The sequence below is a fragment of the Microchirus variegatus genome (genome assembly GCF_963457635.1).
Source record: "Microchirus variegatus genome assembly, chromosome: 18".
NCBI lineage: Eukaryota > Metazoa > Chordata > Actinopteri > Pleuronectiformes > Soleidae > Microchirus > Microchirus variegatus.
This window is the reverse complement of record NC_139819.1, coordinates 5,196,161-5,214,453: the sequence shown is the minus strand read 5'-3', so window position 1 is coordinate 5,214,453 and position 18,293 is coordinate 5,196,161. Positions and strand designations below refer to the sequence as shown.

General features: G+C 42.0%; 1 protein-coding gene across 1 annotated transcript; it reads left to right on the top strand.

The window, feature by feature from the left end:
• Positions 1-1,341: 1,341 nt before the first annotated feature.
• serinc5 (serine incorporator 5) lies at positions 1,342-18,070 on the top strand (the record flags this gene model as incomplete). The annotated part of the gene is made up of 12 exons (XM_083904743.1): positions 1,342-1,482; positions 11,427-11,594; positions 13,777-13,955; positions 14,299-14,381; positions 14,550-14,643; positions 15,132-15,349; positions 15,759-15,851; positions 16,144-16,270; positions 16,876-16,945; positions 17,070-17,106; positions 17,628-17,772; positions 17,926-18,070. The coding sequence occupies exons 1-12, from the start codon at positions 1,456-1,458 to the stop codon at positions 18,068-18,070; spliced, it is 1,386 nt and encodes a 461-aa protein (XP_083760869.1). The 5' UTR covers positions 1,342-1,455.
• Positions 18,071-18,293: the final 223 nt, after the last annotated feature.

Here is an 18,293-nt window from a genome sequence, read left to right as displayed (position 1 = left end):
AATTACATCTCGGTTGATTGATAATAAGGAGCTCATAGTGTTTGTGGTGGATAATAGCGTTCATCGACATTCTTCTTCGTCTCTCAGGGTATTTTCTTCACAAATCAAGTCTCCTTAGTGCAACTAATGGAGCAACAACTGTCTGGTATGTTGATTTAAAAAAAAAAAAAAAACCTCAGGAGAAACAGAAATTAATTGTTAGAGCGTTTGCCTCTCTAATCGCCCACAGATGTCTCCTCCTATTTTGGACGTCACCCAAATCCCCCCAGCAGTTCACTCTTGGCAGACTGATGTGATGTCTTTCCTCCAGCTGGAAAAATTCTCACTAAAAGTTTTTTTTTTCTTACTCAAGGACTCCCTACAAGATAAAAAAAAAAAAAAAAAACATTCCAAGAACCTTTATTCATTCATTATCCACTGCTTATCTTATTTGACGTTAGCGGGGAGCTGAAGCTAATGTAGCTACCCTTCTGTAAATTCTCCTTTCCTAGCTTAATTCAAGTTCATTATCACCACAATTAGTTCTTCACTTTGAGTTAAAGAGTGATAATTAACACTTGAGACATTTTGTGATTTTACTGCCTGCTAAGGTTACAAAAAAACAAGTTAGTAAGCCTTGAGATAGTAACACTTATGGCTGTTAATGATGTACGCTAGCTCTGGTTATAAGAATAATACAGGGTTCTAGCTAGCTCATTTTAGCGCAAAGGCCTGTTTCGGTATAACTTGCTGGTGTTGCGCTAAATGGAAAATGAAAAAAATAGCGTAACAACCTCAATTTTGCTTGTCAGTGTCGATACTAATAGGAGTCGCTTGAATTGTTCATAAACTCAATAACCAAACGTCAATAAACGGGACGAGATGAGTTAAGCGCTTCAGCTAGCCACTGCTTCTTCATTATCAGTGTAGAACAAGAACAGCGTAAGTTATAACAAACGCACGCGTAGTTTTCTCGCACCGAGAAGTGATAGTAATTAAACGTAAAGTTGGCTGAAGATTGGCAGTGTAAAAACACATTCAAACCACATACTTTTGTCTTTTAGCTGTTTGCACAAGCTAAAAAATCAAGCTAGCTACAATATGGATATGCTTTAAACTCAGTGGGAGGGAAAGAAAAAATCTCATATTGTGACTTTATCGCGGTAACGTGAACGTCGTTTGTCGTTGTGTTCAGGCTTTTTTTCTTCCTCCCTCTCGGTGATGTGCAGTGGGAGGAGAGACGAGGAGGAGGAGAGACAGCGGTGGACAAGCTGGCAGGGAGGAGGAAGAGGAGGAGGAGGAGGACAGGGAGGAGGAGGAGGAGGTGGAGGACACACGCGTTTGTTTCCCCGGCCGTGTGGTGGTGATTTCATGCGGAGGTAGAAGAAGAAGAAAGAAAGAAAGAAAGAGACAGAGGAAAAAAGCAGCGAGCTCGTCTTCTCTGGAGGTGGATTTTATTTATTGTCCTCCGGCAGAATGTGTACACCGTGCTGTGTCTCACAGGTGAGCAACAATAACCACACTTAGCAGGCTGTTTTTTTTTGGTTGTTATTACTGCTGTTGTGTTGTTGTTGTTGGTGGTGAAGAGTTGACGGCTTTTGCACGCGACGTCGACCGTTGGCTTGTTTCGGTTGTTCCGTGTGTGTGAGACTCGGCGTCGTCTCTTTCGTTTCTTTTGTCTCGGTTCTTTTTCCCTGTTGTCAGTTTACTTCACTTTGTCAGGACCACGAAGACAAAGAGACAAAAACGAGCCGTAAAAAAAACACAATACGAAGCGGCGGGTTTTTATCTCACTAACCGGTGACGTTTGTCTGAATGTATGGAACATAAACACACACACACACACACTGACCGGATGCGACATTAATATATTTTGTCATTTGCTCTTTTTCTACCAAATATAAAACAACTGCTCAGCTAAAACCACCAAATTATTCTATCAATGTCACCGTTTCATTGTTAAAGACGTTCAGTTGCTGAATTATTTGAATGCTAAAGGCAGCTAATGTCTTAAGGAACTCGACTTTATGTCCAATTTAAACATAGAAACATGTATTATTATGAGTGGGGGTGTGACAAAGACTATTATAGAGCTGCAACCACCAAACAGTTGGTCCATAAAGTGTCACAAATGTCTTGTTTGGTCCACAAACCAAAATGTGATTTAAATAGCAAAAATAACGAAAATAATCGGCCGATTCAGTCGATTAATCGAGTACTTGGTCTATAAAATGTTACAGTAATCACATTTAAGGAGCTGAAGAAAAAAAATCAGAGAACTCGTTTCGATCATTTTAATGGACACTCAGACCAATTAATCGAGATAGTTGTTGAATAATTTATTCGTCAATTATTAATGGTTTGCAGCTGTACACAATTATATGACACAGTAAGCTGATTGTGGTGAATTTCCATTATCGGGGAAACTTATGAATAGAGAAAATCGTTCACGTTTCACACAAATGCATGGAAATACTGGTTAGCTCGCCAAGCTACAGGCCTAGTGATTTATTTTGAAGTGCCACAAGGGGCACTGCATCATTACTGTTAATTCAGGACCGAGTGATTTATGATTTTTCACGTAACAGCATGTTTTGTTTGTTTTTTAGTAGCACAAGTAATTGTTTTTATTTCTAATATCAGTAACATTACACTGTAAAAACACAATTAAACATAATTTGTTTGGGACTTTACAACGTTTTGCAACACTTTTCGTTAACGTCCGCAATATTTTCTGTCACATAATTGAATCTCTTTCCTCTGTAATGGATGCAAACCAGATTATGGTAAAGATAATACATTATAATTGATCATTTAGTTTTGCCTAATGTGGAATTACACCCTGAGAAGTGCCCTCACTTATTCATGGGGTTCTAAACGTCATGAATACAATTTAAACAACTTTATGCAAAACTATTCCAAAGGTTATAAAGGATTTTTGACACAGGATAATACACATTTAACATATTTTTTTAAAGTATTATGACAATATGGTTGTAGGTCATTGTCAAATTTAAAATGAGGATTTCATATGTTTAAGATGGGTCAAAACATGGGGAATCTGTGGCGGCGTGTTTGTAAAGGGATTGTGCTGTGTCTTCTTTTCAGCTCACAGATTGTTTTTGACCCCACGGTCACCAGCACGGAGTCGGTCTGCTCTGGAATTTAATTACTTTGGACACATCCTTCATGAAAGGAGACCTCCCCTCTGTTTCCTGTTCTTTTCAAAGACGGGGAGAAGGATGTAAAATGGGAAGGATTAAGAGGAAATTGAAGGGTATAAAGCAGGCTCGCCGTTGTGTCGGTGTGCCGGTGAAGAGCTAATCATGGTCCATGTCTATTTATGCATTTACTTGTAATTAACTTCTTTGCCAGTGCATATGGGCACGAGGTTTAGAGGGGTCCGGGTTCATGTGTGGTCTGTTATTATTTCCTCTTTGGCGTTGGAGGTGGAAATTAAAGGAGAGCTGAGTGTTGTTTGGGTTAGATTTAGAGAGAAGACCAAGCACAGTGTGGGAGCAGCTCGCATATAATTTCTCCGTGTGAATAGGGATGTATGCCATGTTGTGATGGGACAGGGGGTGGAGGCTCCATCTCAGTGTTGAATGTTGTCCAAAAGCACAGTAAGTGTTGGCTGTAATGAGTATGGGACAGGGCTGAATGTGTGTTGCAGCACAGCAAAGGTACAGGCAATGTTGGCGGGGTATGAGTCAGGACAGAGGATAACTAGCTGTCTTACTGTGCGTGTTGCTTTGAAGACAGATATAGAAACAAACACAGATATCAAACAATGGGCACAACAAATACTGTCATCTACACCAGAGCTGAACAATCATTTTCTCACTTAATTGACAACTTTTTTGTCTAGAAAATATCAGAAAATGTTTATAGTGTTGAAATGATGATATTCGCAAATGTCAAAATTGCTCTTTTTTTCATAATTTCTTTATTATGTAGCAAAGAAACCAGAACATATTCAAATTTAAGATTAATTTAGTAGTTGTTGAGTACATTATACAAGTTAGTAAGTGTATCTCATGTGACAACGCTCCCATCTTGTTTCGTACTAAACAACACAGTAAATATTGAAGTGAAACCCGACTTCCAAGTTAAATATAGAAAATGTCTCAAAAATTCCAATTTTATATTTTTTCTGCACTCACTAGCAATATCTGTCAGGTATGTACGATATTATCGGCATATTGGCTTCAAATGATGATGAATGATAATGATTACAAGCATTCTGCATCTTGACTTAATTATATTTTTTAACGTTTATTTATTCTGCTCAATGAAGAAAATCTGCTGTGACACGACTGCGAGTAGGCAAAATATTTTGGTAATTTCATCATATCTGGTGGTGTTTTGCAGCCTGATATTTTACTTGACAGAACTCAACAAGGGGAAAGAAACAAAAACACAACAGTAAGCACTGAGCAGTTGAGTGATTTTTTTTCACATTAAAAAAAAAAAAAAAACTAAAATAAATATTGTGAAATACCAGATAATCCCTGAACTTTCACCTCAGCTCTGCAACACCCATGTAAACACAGCTGCTGTGGCTGAGGTCTGTAATGTGGGACAGGTGACCCCTTGTCAATGTCTCGAGTGGTAAAAACTACTACAGGCAAAGTGAAAAAGACTGTGAAACCTCTGCTGCAGCGCCCGGGGATCATGTGATGTGGATTTACCGTGGCCAACTGTGTCCATGTGAGACAGACATGTCTGCTATTTTCAGCTTGGTCTCAGGAATTTTGCTTTGGTCAGCAGAAGCAGCAGCAGCAGGAGTTAGTTTTCCCACAGGGACATGATCATTGGCCGTCATCCATCTCCTTTTGTCTCCCTCTTTACTGTCATACAGTCATACAGGGATTATGTTGCAGTCCACCGCATCTCCTCCACATCTTTCCATGTCTTGCCTGTAATTATTTTTTGCCGACGTAAGCGTGTGAAATGCCCGCTAGCTTTTTTCTAAATGCAGCCTGAACTGTCGGTCAAAAATATGGCTGCAGCTAGCGATTATTTTCTCGATTAATCGAGTCCTTGTTTGGCCAATTCAAACCAGGATATTGTGGCACACTGAAACTGATTAATTGATGCGCAAAATCGTAATCATCGATGTTTTCACGCATAAAAGTGCAACTTTCCCAGTGTAAGGTCCTTTTTGTTTGTGTTCTAGGTGTCCACGATGTCTTTGTTGTCATATTAATTTTCCGTTTGCTTTTTTGTCTCGACAATCAAACGAAGACTTGACGAGCAGCTGACACAAAACGGTCAAAAACCACGTTGATTTGACATCAGTTATTTTGTGAAGTCCCATTCAACAGTAACAACTCAGTGAGGAGTTTCAATTCTGTGTAACTGAACTCTTAAATCAACACTAAGTAAACCAGATCTCTGGGTAAATACACACACAATGTGATGTTGGATAAACTTCCACCTGGTGATCTCTGACTCAGACTTTCTTCTATTTTGACTGCTGCCTTCCTGTCCTTGTTTGCTCCGTTTCCTGCTGTTTCTACTGTATTTGTGACACACCCATTGTCTGCATGGAAGTGTTCATGTCCTGCCTTCTGTCATCAGCTCTTCTCCGTCCCCTTGCTGCTTCTTCTTCTTCTTCTTCTTCTTGGTGGTTTCTGTTTCTGTTGACTCAAGTTTCTCTCTTTTGTCAGTTGTATCCAGGGCCTGTATTTGTTGAGAGAGAAGCAAAGGCCTCTCTTCTTTGTGTCGGGTCACCAGAGCAATGATACATTTTTGCTGTGTGTATACAGCTGCCTAGCTGGACTCACAATAGTGGAGCGATCAGTCCTCTGTGTAACTGGAGTAGACCTTGATCTGGATCTTGGCACGACAGAAACTTATGTGCGACTCTGCCTCCAATCTTATCGCTTTCTAACTATTTCGTTTGGCCTTTTTCCCCCCACTTTTTCCTCTGCTGGTTTCTCAACATAAAGCATTGTTGTAATATGAGAAGAGAGGGTGTGTAGTTTCGCCTGAGCTCTTTCGCTGTGGTTAACTTTATCCACTGGCCAATTTATCACTGAGCTCAGACTAACGGGGAGTTCCCTAAAGCAAATAACCAGAGGACAAAAATGATTACCAGAGTATGGTATGCAGATAAATGTATTCATTAAGTCTCTAATGGTCTGAATCAACCTGAAGATTCTCCTACTGATGTAATTGTTCATTATTGTAGATCTTCATTTATTCTTGTTTATACCAACCGTTTAGGCTTGAAACCAATGCCAAAACCATGACACAAATAAACACCAAATAACTGAAATCATTTATATGACTATAAGTGTAATATCCAAATTAAAACACATTATAGTTATTAAACTAGGTGACCAAACGGCGTTATGATAAAACTACTGCTTTTGCCAAAATATCTTGCTTTTCACATAATAATAGTGAGTTTTTTGACTCAATTTTGGTGTCCAGATTTTGTCAGATCATAATATCCTGACTTCCCCGGCTCGTGTGAGTGTCACTGGTTGACTTGTTGCCGTAGGAAATCCCAAAACCTGTCTATGTAACAGTCTTCCCTGTCCTCGTTCTCATTTGCTGTGCTTACTGTGATACAGTGGAATGACCTATTTTCTTTTTGCAAACGATCCTGTTGCGTAAACAGTTGTCTGCGCTGTGTCGTCAGAGTTTACCCCCGGTGCATTTCATGTAGTTTGTTTCCTATTGGTCCAGAATCTCCCACAATTCGTCGCTGATGTTTTGAGGCTAAGGGTAATTAGTTTTAGATTTTTAGGTTTTTAGTATTGTCCTCATAAGAGGCATTTTTGTGCTTAGAGGTGCTATTAGAGGCAGTATTATCTTCTCTCCTGACCCTGTGAACAGCTGGGAGGTGGTAGCATGCTGAGTTCAGGGTAAAGGGCAGCTCAAATAACAAAGGAAGGGTAAACGGAGAGAATACTGGAGGAAAGAGGACAACATATGATGATGGTGGTAACACCAGGGGTGGGGGGAGGATGAAGTGAAATGAAATGTAGAGTGAAACGGCTTCAGGCTTAGTCTCTTTGTGGTTTCCCACACTCTCAGTGGAAGTGTTGGTGCCTTCAGTGGAAAGTTGTGAGGACCAAAGTCTTAACTCACTACTAGCTTTTATCAATCTACAGTAGCCTGATGACCGTTGGAGCGGTGGGGCCCCCCGAGCTGTTAATATTGAAGTAGGGGTGTGATCTGCAGACACGGTTGCCACCTGCTGAGTAGCTGGTGGGCCGGGGCGAGCGGTGGAGGAGGAGGAGGAGGAGGACGACGACGACCCATGAAGTGGGTAGGGTCAGGGTTTGTTACCATGGATATTCTCTTTGTATTGTACGTGCGTGTGGAGGAATTCCTCAAGACATTTTCTCCCTCGTCTCCATCAGTATGCGGCTTAGCCCCCCCCCCACCCCTCCCTCACTGTGTGCTGTCCTCTGGTGAAACACCCCCTAACTAATGAAATCTAAACACCCACTCACCGTTTAAATCGTCTCTGTTTTCTCTTCTTCTCTTGCTTACTTTCAGTCTGCTGTGGTTAATTAATTAATCGCCCATTGAGGAAAGACATGCGGGTGCAGCAGAGACAAAGAGAAACGGCTTATCCTGTTGAGCTGTGTGTCATGAAATAAAGGCACAGGGGTCAAATAAATAACAAAAAAAACTTCAAGATTTGAAGTCTATATGTGAACAAAAGCTGGAATATTCACATGTGGCCTTGGAGCCCGAATGTCAGACCTATTAATACTCCCACAGCTTCTCAAGTGCTAGTAAATTGCGTGCACGTGTTTGAGCTTGAGCCGCATATTCCCACAAATCTCCTCGAGTAGATATTAAACACGCCTCTTTGGATTAGCTCTAAGTCTGTATTTGATCATCCATCAAAGCATCCAAAAAGTCTTTGTACTGCTGCGTAAAATGTTACCCAGAAAGCAGAATGACGTCATATTTGTCTGCTGTCCTTTTTTTTGCATTTCCATGTGGATAAAAGAATTGCATGTATTATCTTAGCCCTTTTACCACAGCTTGCATTAACTAATCGAGTTAGGATTGATTATATGTCTTATGGAGACGACAAAGCAAGACAGATGATGCCTTCAAACTGGGCCTGTGTCATATTTAATGTGTCTGAATCCTGCAGTTTCCTGCTAGCATCACACTTTCCTCTTCAGCTGGTTGCATGAAATTGCTTTGAACAAAGAAGACAATAACCATGCAAACGTGCCTATGCTTATGCGAGGTCATCTGCCTTTATTCACTCATGTAGACGTACAAAAGAGGAGCAATTTCCTGGTGAGGAATCGCAGCTCGTTGAATGGAATCTCAATATGATCTTGAGTTTGAATGCATGCACATTAGACTAAACCAGGCGCATGTGCAACATGCAGAAGTGCAAAGAGGATGTGGGACATGGTAAATGTGATCTGGCCCTTGGCTTTCACATGGTGAAGTCAACGTGTTGCTAGGCAATTGCAATAGAATCTGATCATGAAAGAGAGGATGAAATAGTAAGTGGGGAAACATTTCTGAGACGAATGACTGAAATTACACTGTATGAACATGCCTTCACTGAAGAGTGAACCTCTGAAGTTTCTGAAACTTTCCACTACGCAAATAGCATGACACAAAGTTTTAAGATTTGTATTCTTTGTTGGTCACACAGTGTGGTAAAATGACTCGGTTTCATGATTTCATACCAGCGTTCTTGTTTCACCTTCCTAAATGTGAATATTTGCTGGTTTCCATGAAGGTAAACGACTAATATCACAGGTAACTTGGGCTTTATTTGAGGAAATAATCGATAGATTACTCAAATGTGAAAGTAATCGTTTGTGTGCAGCCTTGGATTTAAGTCATCAATCGGTGTGTGCCCTCTAAGAGATGCTGCATGAAGGAGATGATTGTTGCAGTCATTTCTCTGATTTAATAATTCAGTATCTCACAATTATCCTTTTATGAAATAGGAGCTGCAGGCACAAATGTCCTAGTTACTCTACAGAGAACTCTGTGGCTGGACTAATATGGGAAAACAACACCACAGAGTGTCTGTGAAGGTTCTCAGATGTTCACATCATCTGCAGGAGTTGGTTGTAAGCAGTGGAACAGTCTTCAGCTTTAAGAAAACAAGCAGCCCCTCTTGTTCATACATGGCCAAGGATCCATTCATCCAAGAACTGATTCTGCATCAGTCTAGCTTCATTCATACGCACTTAATCTCACATTTCCTTCCAGCAGCAGCTGGAGTTATTTGTGGTCTTCAAGCTCTGTGTTGCACGAGTGTGAATTGTGGTGGACCTCCTCCAAAACAGGACATTTGAGAAGATCATCATTTTCAAGTATGGCAAACACTGACCAATCGTTTCTCGATAATTGATTATGAAAATAATCATTAGTTGCAGCCCTACTGGAAAGTGTTGTGCTCTGTAGGAATCCAGCTAAGTGGACCATCGAGAAGAGACCGGCCAAGAAGCTGGTGAGGCGTGTGGCCTGGAGAAGCTGCTTGATCCTGACCATGTGTCTGTGTGGGATCCAGTTGTCTGCAGCATACCTCCATATAAGCAGCATCTGGAGCGGAACGCTGCACATCAGACAATGTTGCACGCTGGCTTTACGACTTCACAACGCTCAGATAGTGGCTTAGGACACACACACACACACACACTCAGCCAAGGGATACGATTACTGTTGTGACTGAAAGGTAAATTGAACTGATATTAGCAGAATGAACTCCGGCGGAGCTGCACTATAAAATAGGAAGCTTCCACTCCCACTAAGGCACATAATGATCGGTTTGTTTTGTTATTATTCTTGAATTCTTGATCATTTGTATGCAATATCCTCATTTCAAGTGCAGCACATCATTGTTTCTGTATCTCAGTGCCATTTTACTCTCTGTTGTTAATGTAACCTAGTTAACAAAGGTTACAAACCCCAATGTATAATTTAAGATCATTTAAGTTTAAAGAAGCATACAGGAAATATACAGTAAAGAGAGGATTTTATTTAGCCAGGAAGGTCCCACTGTGATAGAAGATATCTTCAACAATCATGTTGCATGCTCTGGTGTGATTCCAAACTTACATTTGAACACAAAAGACACAAATGTGACCCAGGGCTTTATCGTTCCAAACTGTACCAACCCGTACCGTGATGGAAACACAGCATGAGAGTTCACCCTCACTTCTATGTCCTTTGATCTTTGAATGTCCTTTGAAGGGTGGACTTCCTCGTATAACCCCAATCAAGTTTCCGTGGGTGCCGTGTTCTTTGTTGTCTCTCTTGACCAAAAAGCAAGTGCAGTCAATGTGCTTCGTCTGCAAACTGGTGGAGGTGTGTGTGTGTGTGGATTCATCCATGACACCGTCCAATTATTAGGTCGTCCTCCACACCTAATACGATCATCATGGTAGATAAACTGTTTGTCTGTAGTTTACAATTCAGCCATATCTGTATTGGACCGATACTGATTCTGACCGATACTAACCCAGCACCGTAGTTCGCACTTGCTAAACCTGTATCCCATAATCTTCTTCTGCACACAAAAAGAAAACAAGGCATTTATAGTTGAGTCCAGCAGTGAAGCGTTGATGTAGCCCCATAGTTGCGCCACACCTTTTTACCATAGCAGTGAAGGTCTGCTCAAACAGGGTGGGGAGGCTACAGGGAGATCTTATACCTCATAATTATAGAGCTTCCCCCCTTTTTCCTAAATAGAACAAAGTCTTTATGGGATGGCCTGTCAGGAGAAACAGAGTCGGCCTGTGTGTGAAAGTGTGTGATAGTTCAGACAAGAGACCTCACTGTCCGTTCTGATCAAGACTTGCCTCTGTGGAGCAGTGGGAGGAATTTCTCATGATTGAAACCATGAATGAGCAAATGGACAGACAGTCAAGCCGTTGCTATTTTTTTTTCTTCTTGCTCAAACCTGTGATTTGCTGAGTGAGGGATTGTTGAGACTGAAGCTCAGAAAGAACTAGACACTCCCAAGCAGGAGTAAAGTGCTACAATGGCTTCAACATCCTGATCCTAAATGGTATTGGTGGTCTACGTGCTAACCCTAACCCTAACCACAAGTGCTGTTTACCGTAATTGTAGTTTTTTGAGTATTGGCTATTTGTTATTCACATTATTTGTGTGTGTCGCACGGGGAAAAGCTTAAAAAAAAGACTATAATTCTCATGTTCTTTGCATATTTTCTCGTCCTGTGTCAACTACTCCCATAATCCACCCTTTCACTAATCCAATTAGTGAATCTTGAATTACAACCACAATCATTTTGACCATTCATACTTGGTTAAAGTGTAGGCAGATCTGCAGCTGACTGAGACAGCTGCAAAAAGAACACTTAACCCCCGCCTTAAATACATTATGTCTGTATCAGATGACTTATGATGGTGTGGAAAACTGTGAAACTAATATGATAATACCTTTCTCTCTCTCTCGCTCTCTGTGTGCAGCTGGCCTGCTGCTGTGGATCAGCGGCCTGCTCGTGCTGCTGTAACTGCTGCCCCAAGATAAAGCAGTCCAGAAGCACCCGGGTCATGTACGCTCTTTACTTCCTGTTGGTCACGGTCATCTGCGTCGTCATGATGTCCCCCACTGTGGAGGAAGCGATGAAAGAACACGTGAGTACATCACTTGTACACACATGCAATGCACTACTCTCTAACACTGGGGATATTTAGCTGTCCGTCACGTTGACTGACGGGATTGTAATTCCGTCTTTTTTTATCAGGAGGAAACATACAGAGAGTGCAGGAGTCGGTGACTCAGTACATGCATTCCTTCACGTACAAATATGTGAGGTTTATATGGTACAAACATTGCTCATACAAAGCCTTTCTCCCATCTGTTGTCCCCCCCCCCTTCACATTAAAATGAACAAAATAAGAACAAGTGAAGAAAAGACTACACTACCACATCTCCTCAGTTCTGTAATTGTATGCATTTCAAGTGGTAAAAGTGATAAAAGTCTGGTCTCCATTTCTTAAATTTCACTGAGTCCAGTTGTGGTAAATGTAGATTTCAGCTATGTAGACTGCATCATGGTAGATGACCTCTTAGATTCTTGTGAAATGATACAGAGCACTTTTTCGGCTGATTATAGAATTGATTTAGGCATAAACAAATGGATAAGGGATAAAGAAGTCTTTAAAAGTCTAATTTTTACACTGTTTGACCTTCTGCTGTGCCTCTACTTCACACGAGCTAACAACTGTAAACTACATCACTCTCCAAGCACTGCACAGACACACTTACACATGTGTGAAGCTCTGTTTTCTCTGCCTCGAGACAAGTATTCATGAGCACTGTTAAATCTCACTCAGACAGCATGCTGCGTCCTTATTGGCCTCCTGAAGTATTTTCCTGAGTTTATATTGATGGCTCAATTCTATGTCTCGGTACAATACAGTGTGTAACATACATAAAACACTTTAGTCACCACAGCTGTCCTCTTCTGTTACACCAACTGTCCTCTTTCACAACATCCATGAACCTTCTCTCTTTCCCTTTCTCCTGCCCGGCAACATCCACCTTGAATAGAATCACTTACTCAACCTACGCTGTCCTTCAAATATGCTCATTCAAATCCTGAATTCTGAACCACAGAAAGCACAACAAATAAAAGTATTAGTGCTACTACAATCGGCTGACTGTGTTAGCATGGCAGTGACTGCAGACCCCTCAACTGAAAGCACATCTAATATTTTGTTCCACAGTCTCTGCCAGTGTCTACAGTACAATATTGAAATTACTTCCAACTGTGTCGCTCCTTGAAAGAGCAGAACCCTGTAAACGGAGCCTATCCAGGCACAAAATGGCTTCTGATAGCCCCACGCAGAGCCCGCTGAGTTGCGCACACACATGCGTACACGTCTACACACTCGGTGTCAGTGACACACTGGGCACAGTGGGAAGTCCCAGCTAAGAGAGCAGCCATTGTGCGTACGAGAGTGCCGGGCCTTTTTTTCCGAGAGATTTACATCAGTCTGAACCAGCCGGCCCCTTTCCCTCTTAATCTCACCACCATGGACATGCTAATATGGTCCTCAACGTGAGACAAAAGCTCCAAACTCGAGGCTTTTTACTCCGTGTTGTGATCAGGGTCTAGACTGGGCTACACAGTCAGGAAATGACGACTCAATCCTCCGACATCTCACTCTTTTGTACTACAAACTAAACTTTTAAAGACCAAAGCGTTTGTCCTCTTTAATGCAATAAACAGGATGCTTTAAAATCATCTCTGTTGTCCTTGGCTTTGTTGAGATCATCAGAGTCTCCAGTCTGTGCATGTCATTTCCAGAGTTTGCTCTGTTGGCACTGAGCCTTTGAAAGTCTTCCAATTTTCTGGGCAAGGCCAAAGCAAAGTCCTTATCTAAATAACTCGCTCACTTTTTTCCATTGTAGTTCAAAATAACATTTGAAACTTAACATGAAGACAGATTTCTTACACTTTTTCCTGTCTCACTCATGCCTCTTCCTGCTTTTCCATGCCTCCCCGTTCCTTTGACTTGCTGACAGAAGGTGGTTAATTTATTCATCTGTGTCTTTTGTTTGTGTACACTGACAGTTAGTTGTAAGGCCTCCTCTAACAGCCTGTGGAGGACGAGGGATGAAAGAGGGCTTCATGGAGAGAATGAGGGCTTGTTGTCGCTGCCTGTTCTCTCTTTCTGCTCCTTTAGAGGCATGACGCTCAGAATAGACACTTTTTCTGAGGCCGTGTACTAGACAAACATGAGAAGAGGTTCGGGGTTTTCTCTTCAACACTATAATGACCTAATTTAAGTATTTTCCCCTGTCAATCAGATCCCCTTCTACAGCGAGTTGTGCAAGAAGATGAACGCAGGAGAAAACTGCAAAACTCTGGTGGGCTACTCCGCCGTCTACAAGGTGTGCTTCGGCATGGCCGTCTTCTTCCTGTTCTTCTCTCTCTTCACCATACGAGTCAACAACAGCACCGGCTGCAGGGCGGCCGTGCACAACGGGTAAGACGATCATCATACTGTCTATAAACTCTATGACAGTGGTCAGCAACTGGTTTGGTTATGTTTTACTCATGGCCCCCACAGTCTCACATTTGGTTATGTTTTACTCATGGCCCCCACAGACTCATGTTTGGTTATGTTTTACTCATGGCCCCCACAGACTCATCTTTGGTTATGTTTTACTCATGGCCCCCACAGACTATGTTTTACTCATGGCCCCCACAGACTCTTCTCTATTCTATCTCTGCGTGTTCTCTGAGTCTTTTTTGAGGTTTTATTATGCTGACTGTTTGATGTTTTTTTCACAAACAACCTTTAAAATGATCATTACTTCCCATGACAGGTTCTGGTTATTGAAGTTTATTGTGCTGGTGGCCTGCTGCGCTGGAGGTTTCTTCCTCCCAGAAGAGGAAACCTTTCTGGAAGGTAAAAAAAAAAAGAAAAATTAAAATGAACACATTTTTGGCTGTAAATTAACAACTAGGAAGTCTGCATTGTCTGACTCCAACTCTTATACTGTGTTATTGTTCAAATAATCTCTCTGTCTGAAAGTGCTTACTTTCCCCACTTCTCTACGTCTGTTCTCTGCCACAGTGTGGCGCTACATCGGAGCCACGGGCGGCTTCTTTTTCCTGCTGATCCAGCTCATGCTGCTTGTGGAGTTTGCACACCGATGGAACACAAACTGGTAAAAGCAGCATGTCGCCTCAAAACCCGGCTCACTTAAATATGGATGCACAGTGAATAACATGCACTGCTGTGATGCTTTTTGTTCGCTCTTGAGATACTTGAGTGGGTTGGATGGATTCCACTGGTGTGTCTTTAAAAGTTTGGAAAAAGGGAGTGATGTAGCTTTGTGTTTTGATGGGTGGAGGCAGGAGACTTGGCAGCAGAGAGGATGCATATGGTGTTTATTTAGTTTCACACACATAATCATGGCTCGTTGTTTAAAAAAAGCTTTGCACTGTTCAGTAAAACCAAACTCTTTGTCTTCCTTTTAATTTCCCTTTAGGTCAAACTTACCTGTGTTCGTTCATTTAGTTTATTCCCCCCCATCCTCTCCAATTCAATTGATCTATTTTACTTCTGTAATTTGCTTTTCCCCCGTTCATATTATGTTTTCCCCGTTTTTTCTCCGTCTGTTTTCTCTCCCTCCGTCTTTCTTCCTGTCTGCAGGAGTTCAGGAGTGAAGTATAACCGGCTGTGGTACGGCGCTCTGGCCTTTGCGACTCTGGTGCTGTTCAGTATCGCGGTGGGAGCGGTGGTCTTCATGGGCCTGTTCTACACTCACCCTCACCCTGACGCCTGTGTGCTGAATAAAATCTTCCTGGGCATCAACGGGAGCCTCTGCCTCATCATCTCTCTGCTGGCCATCTCTCCATGCATACAGAAACGTGAGCACATTATCTAATTTTGGCTGCGCTATGCAAATAAGAGCACAGGCATTTGCGTTACAGCTGGTGTTTACAGGAAGCTACTTGGTTTATCACTCGGTGTGTTTACATGCATGTGTCATGGAAAATAACACTTTTTCTCATACACTACCGTTCAAAAGTTTAGTGTCACTTGGAAATGTCCTTATTTTTTAAGGAAAAACACTTTTTTTTCAATGAATATAACATTCAATGAATCAGAAATACACTCTCTACGTTGTTAATGTGGTAAACGACTATTCTAGCTGCAAATGTCTGGTTCTTAATGGAATCTGTACATAGGTCGTCATTTGGCTTTAATAACTAGCTTTTCAACACTCCGTTTTTTATTAGTTTACTTATATTTACTTTTACTCTTGTGTCCGTGCAGTGCAGCCCACGTCGGGCCTGTTGCAGCCTGGAGTCATCAGTGTCTACGTCATGTATCTGACCTTCTCAGCCTTCTCCAGCAAACCCAAAGAACGTGAGTATGAACACACACATATGAGTATCAGCTCGTACCCACAGGTTGTTGACACACAGGTCAGGCGTAAACACATCGATGTGACACATTGGGATCAATAAAAATAGTATACTGTGTATATAGTATGTGGTGATTGCATTTTAATAATACTGTACACTGTTCAAATCCTTCAGTCCCTGCTACATAACTGTACCAAAAATACACGCACATCTCTGGAAATTGTCCTTCTGGTACTCGCTTCCCCACGTCTTTAACCCATATTCATGTGTCTCTGTGCATTCTTTCCATCTAGCGCTGGAGATAGATGGTGTGAACATGACCTTGTGTGGGTCTCCCTTCCACCCCGGGAATGAGAGTGATAAGAAGATAGTCACTGCTGTGGGAACTGTTATCCTGTTTGGATGTGTCCTTTATTCTTGGTGAGACACACACATACAAGGACACCCATTGAATTAATTGTAAATGCCTAATTCTAATCCTTGTTTTATCCTTGCAAAGATATCCCAACAAGAACACACACGCATACACACTCACCCTTTTTCCTCCTTTTTCATAATTGAACTGACCACATTTAAATGCAGACCAAGTTTCCCCCCCGCGTTATGTTCCTTATTAGTGTAACAGCGATAAAATTTATAGGCTCTGCAATTATGCCAGCACTAAAAAATCCAAGCTAATTAACAGCTGTTTTGTTAAAGGCAGTGTGGAATACATATTTTATGACGGGGCCTGTATCGCGGTAGCGACAGAGACAGGGTAGCTCTGATTGGCTGTGACTTTGCCGAGGCATCCCGTGATTGGCTGTGGCTGACCACAGCGTGTGTGTGTGCGAGACGGCAGCAATGTCTTTTTTGTGTGCGTGTGTGTGTTCACATGTGTTTTCCATCAAGTGGAGGCATCGTGTCTCTTGTGGTTGTTCCTCGAGGAAGAAGGAATCGGTGGAAATGCATAGTGATGGAATAATGGACCTTCTCCCCCACTCCTTTTTCTAATCCGTCTCCCTGTTTCTTTCTCTTTCTACCAGCCTGACGTCCACCACCAGGCGAAGCTCTGCCGCGCTCAGAGTGTGCAGGAACAGTGAGCCAGAGACTGAGGTACCTGCACAAAATAGTCACATGTTAAAGAAACATCCTTATGAGGCCCCAGTGATATGAAGTGTGTGTGTCATAAATATTTAATTCCCGCTCAGTGCTAACCTCTGTTTCCTCAACCTTGCAGAGAGCACGCTGCTGTTTCTGTTTTGGCGATGACACAGGTCAGTAAAGCCAAAATCACTCCCCTCCTTCACTAATGTACATCTCCTTTTATTTCTGTGTGTATAAACACTACACACACACACACACACACACACACACACACACACACCGATGCGATGCTCATTGCTATTCCTCAGCCCCGACTGAGGATGGTGAGAAAGCATTGGTCAGCAAAAACGGATGATGTCACTGTTACTAGGAGGTTAGTGTGACACAGTTGAAGCAGGCCCAGTGAGGACTGTGAGAAGGTTCACAGCGCCACCTGCTGGGGGCAAAAAAACCAACACTGTTCTGTGTTTGAAAAATAGAGCTACAAGAAAAAAAAGACATCTGCATATTTGCTTATATTTAGGGCTGCAAATGATTAGTTTGTAATATTTAAAACAGTGTCAGCTCCTTAAATGTGAATATTTTAACAAAGAAATCATATAAACTGAATCATTTTTGGTTTGTGGACAAAATCCCTCCTGATTTGTAATGGTGTCTGTTAAAACAAATGTATTTCATGTGATCTCTTCAGACGACTACGACGAGGAGAAGACCGGAACAGGCCAGAACGTGGTGTACGATGAGAGAGAGGGAACCATCTACAGCTACACCTACTTCCACTTTGTCTTTTTTCTGGGCTCCCTCTATGTCATGATGACCGTCACCAACTGGTTTCAGTGAGTGAAACTCTTCGCTTCACATTTTAAACATTTAAATGATGCAGAAACCAGCAGAGCCTCTTTACTGTATATTTACTGTCAATATTTTTCTTTTCCCTGCTGATATTCGAATGACATTCGCTCACGTCTCTCGTGTGCTTCTTGTTGCAGTTTTAATGACCATAAGATTGAGAAGCTGTTGGACGGCAGCTGGTCAGTGTACTGGGTGAAGATGGCTTCCTGTTGGGTGTGTCTCATCCTCTACACGTGGACCCTCGTCGCTCCGATGGTCTGCCCGAAGCGCTTCGAAGCCTAGCGGCTCGAGGATTCGTGGCTCTTCCTGATTCTCGGGATGTCGGTGGGTGAAAGCGCTCTCACGCTGAGCCAGGGGACCATCACCATCATCACCACCACCACAAATCCCTCCTGTCATTGAAACACAACCCCACACTACACTCAGTGTTTGGAAAAAATGGAGGATTATCTGTTGCCTTTGTTTTATATGCTAGTGTTTTCTTTTACATTGTTTGACGATATTA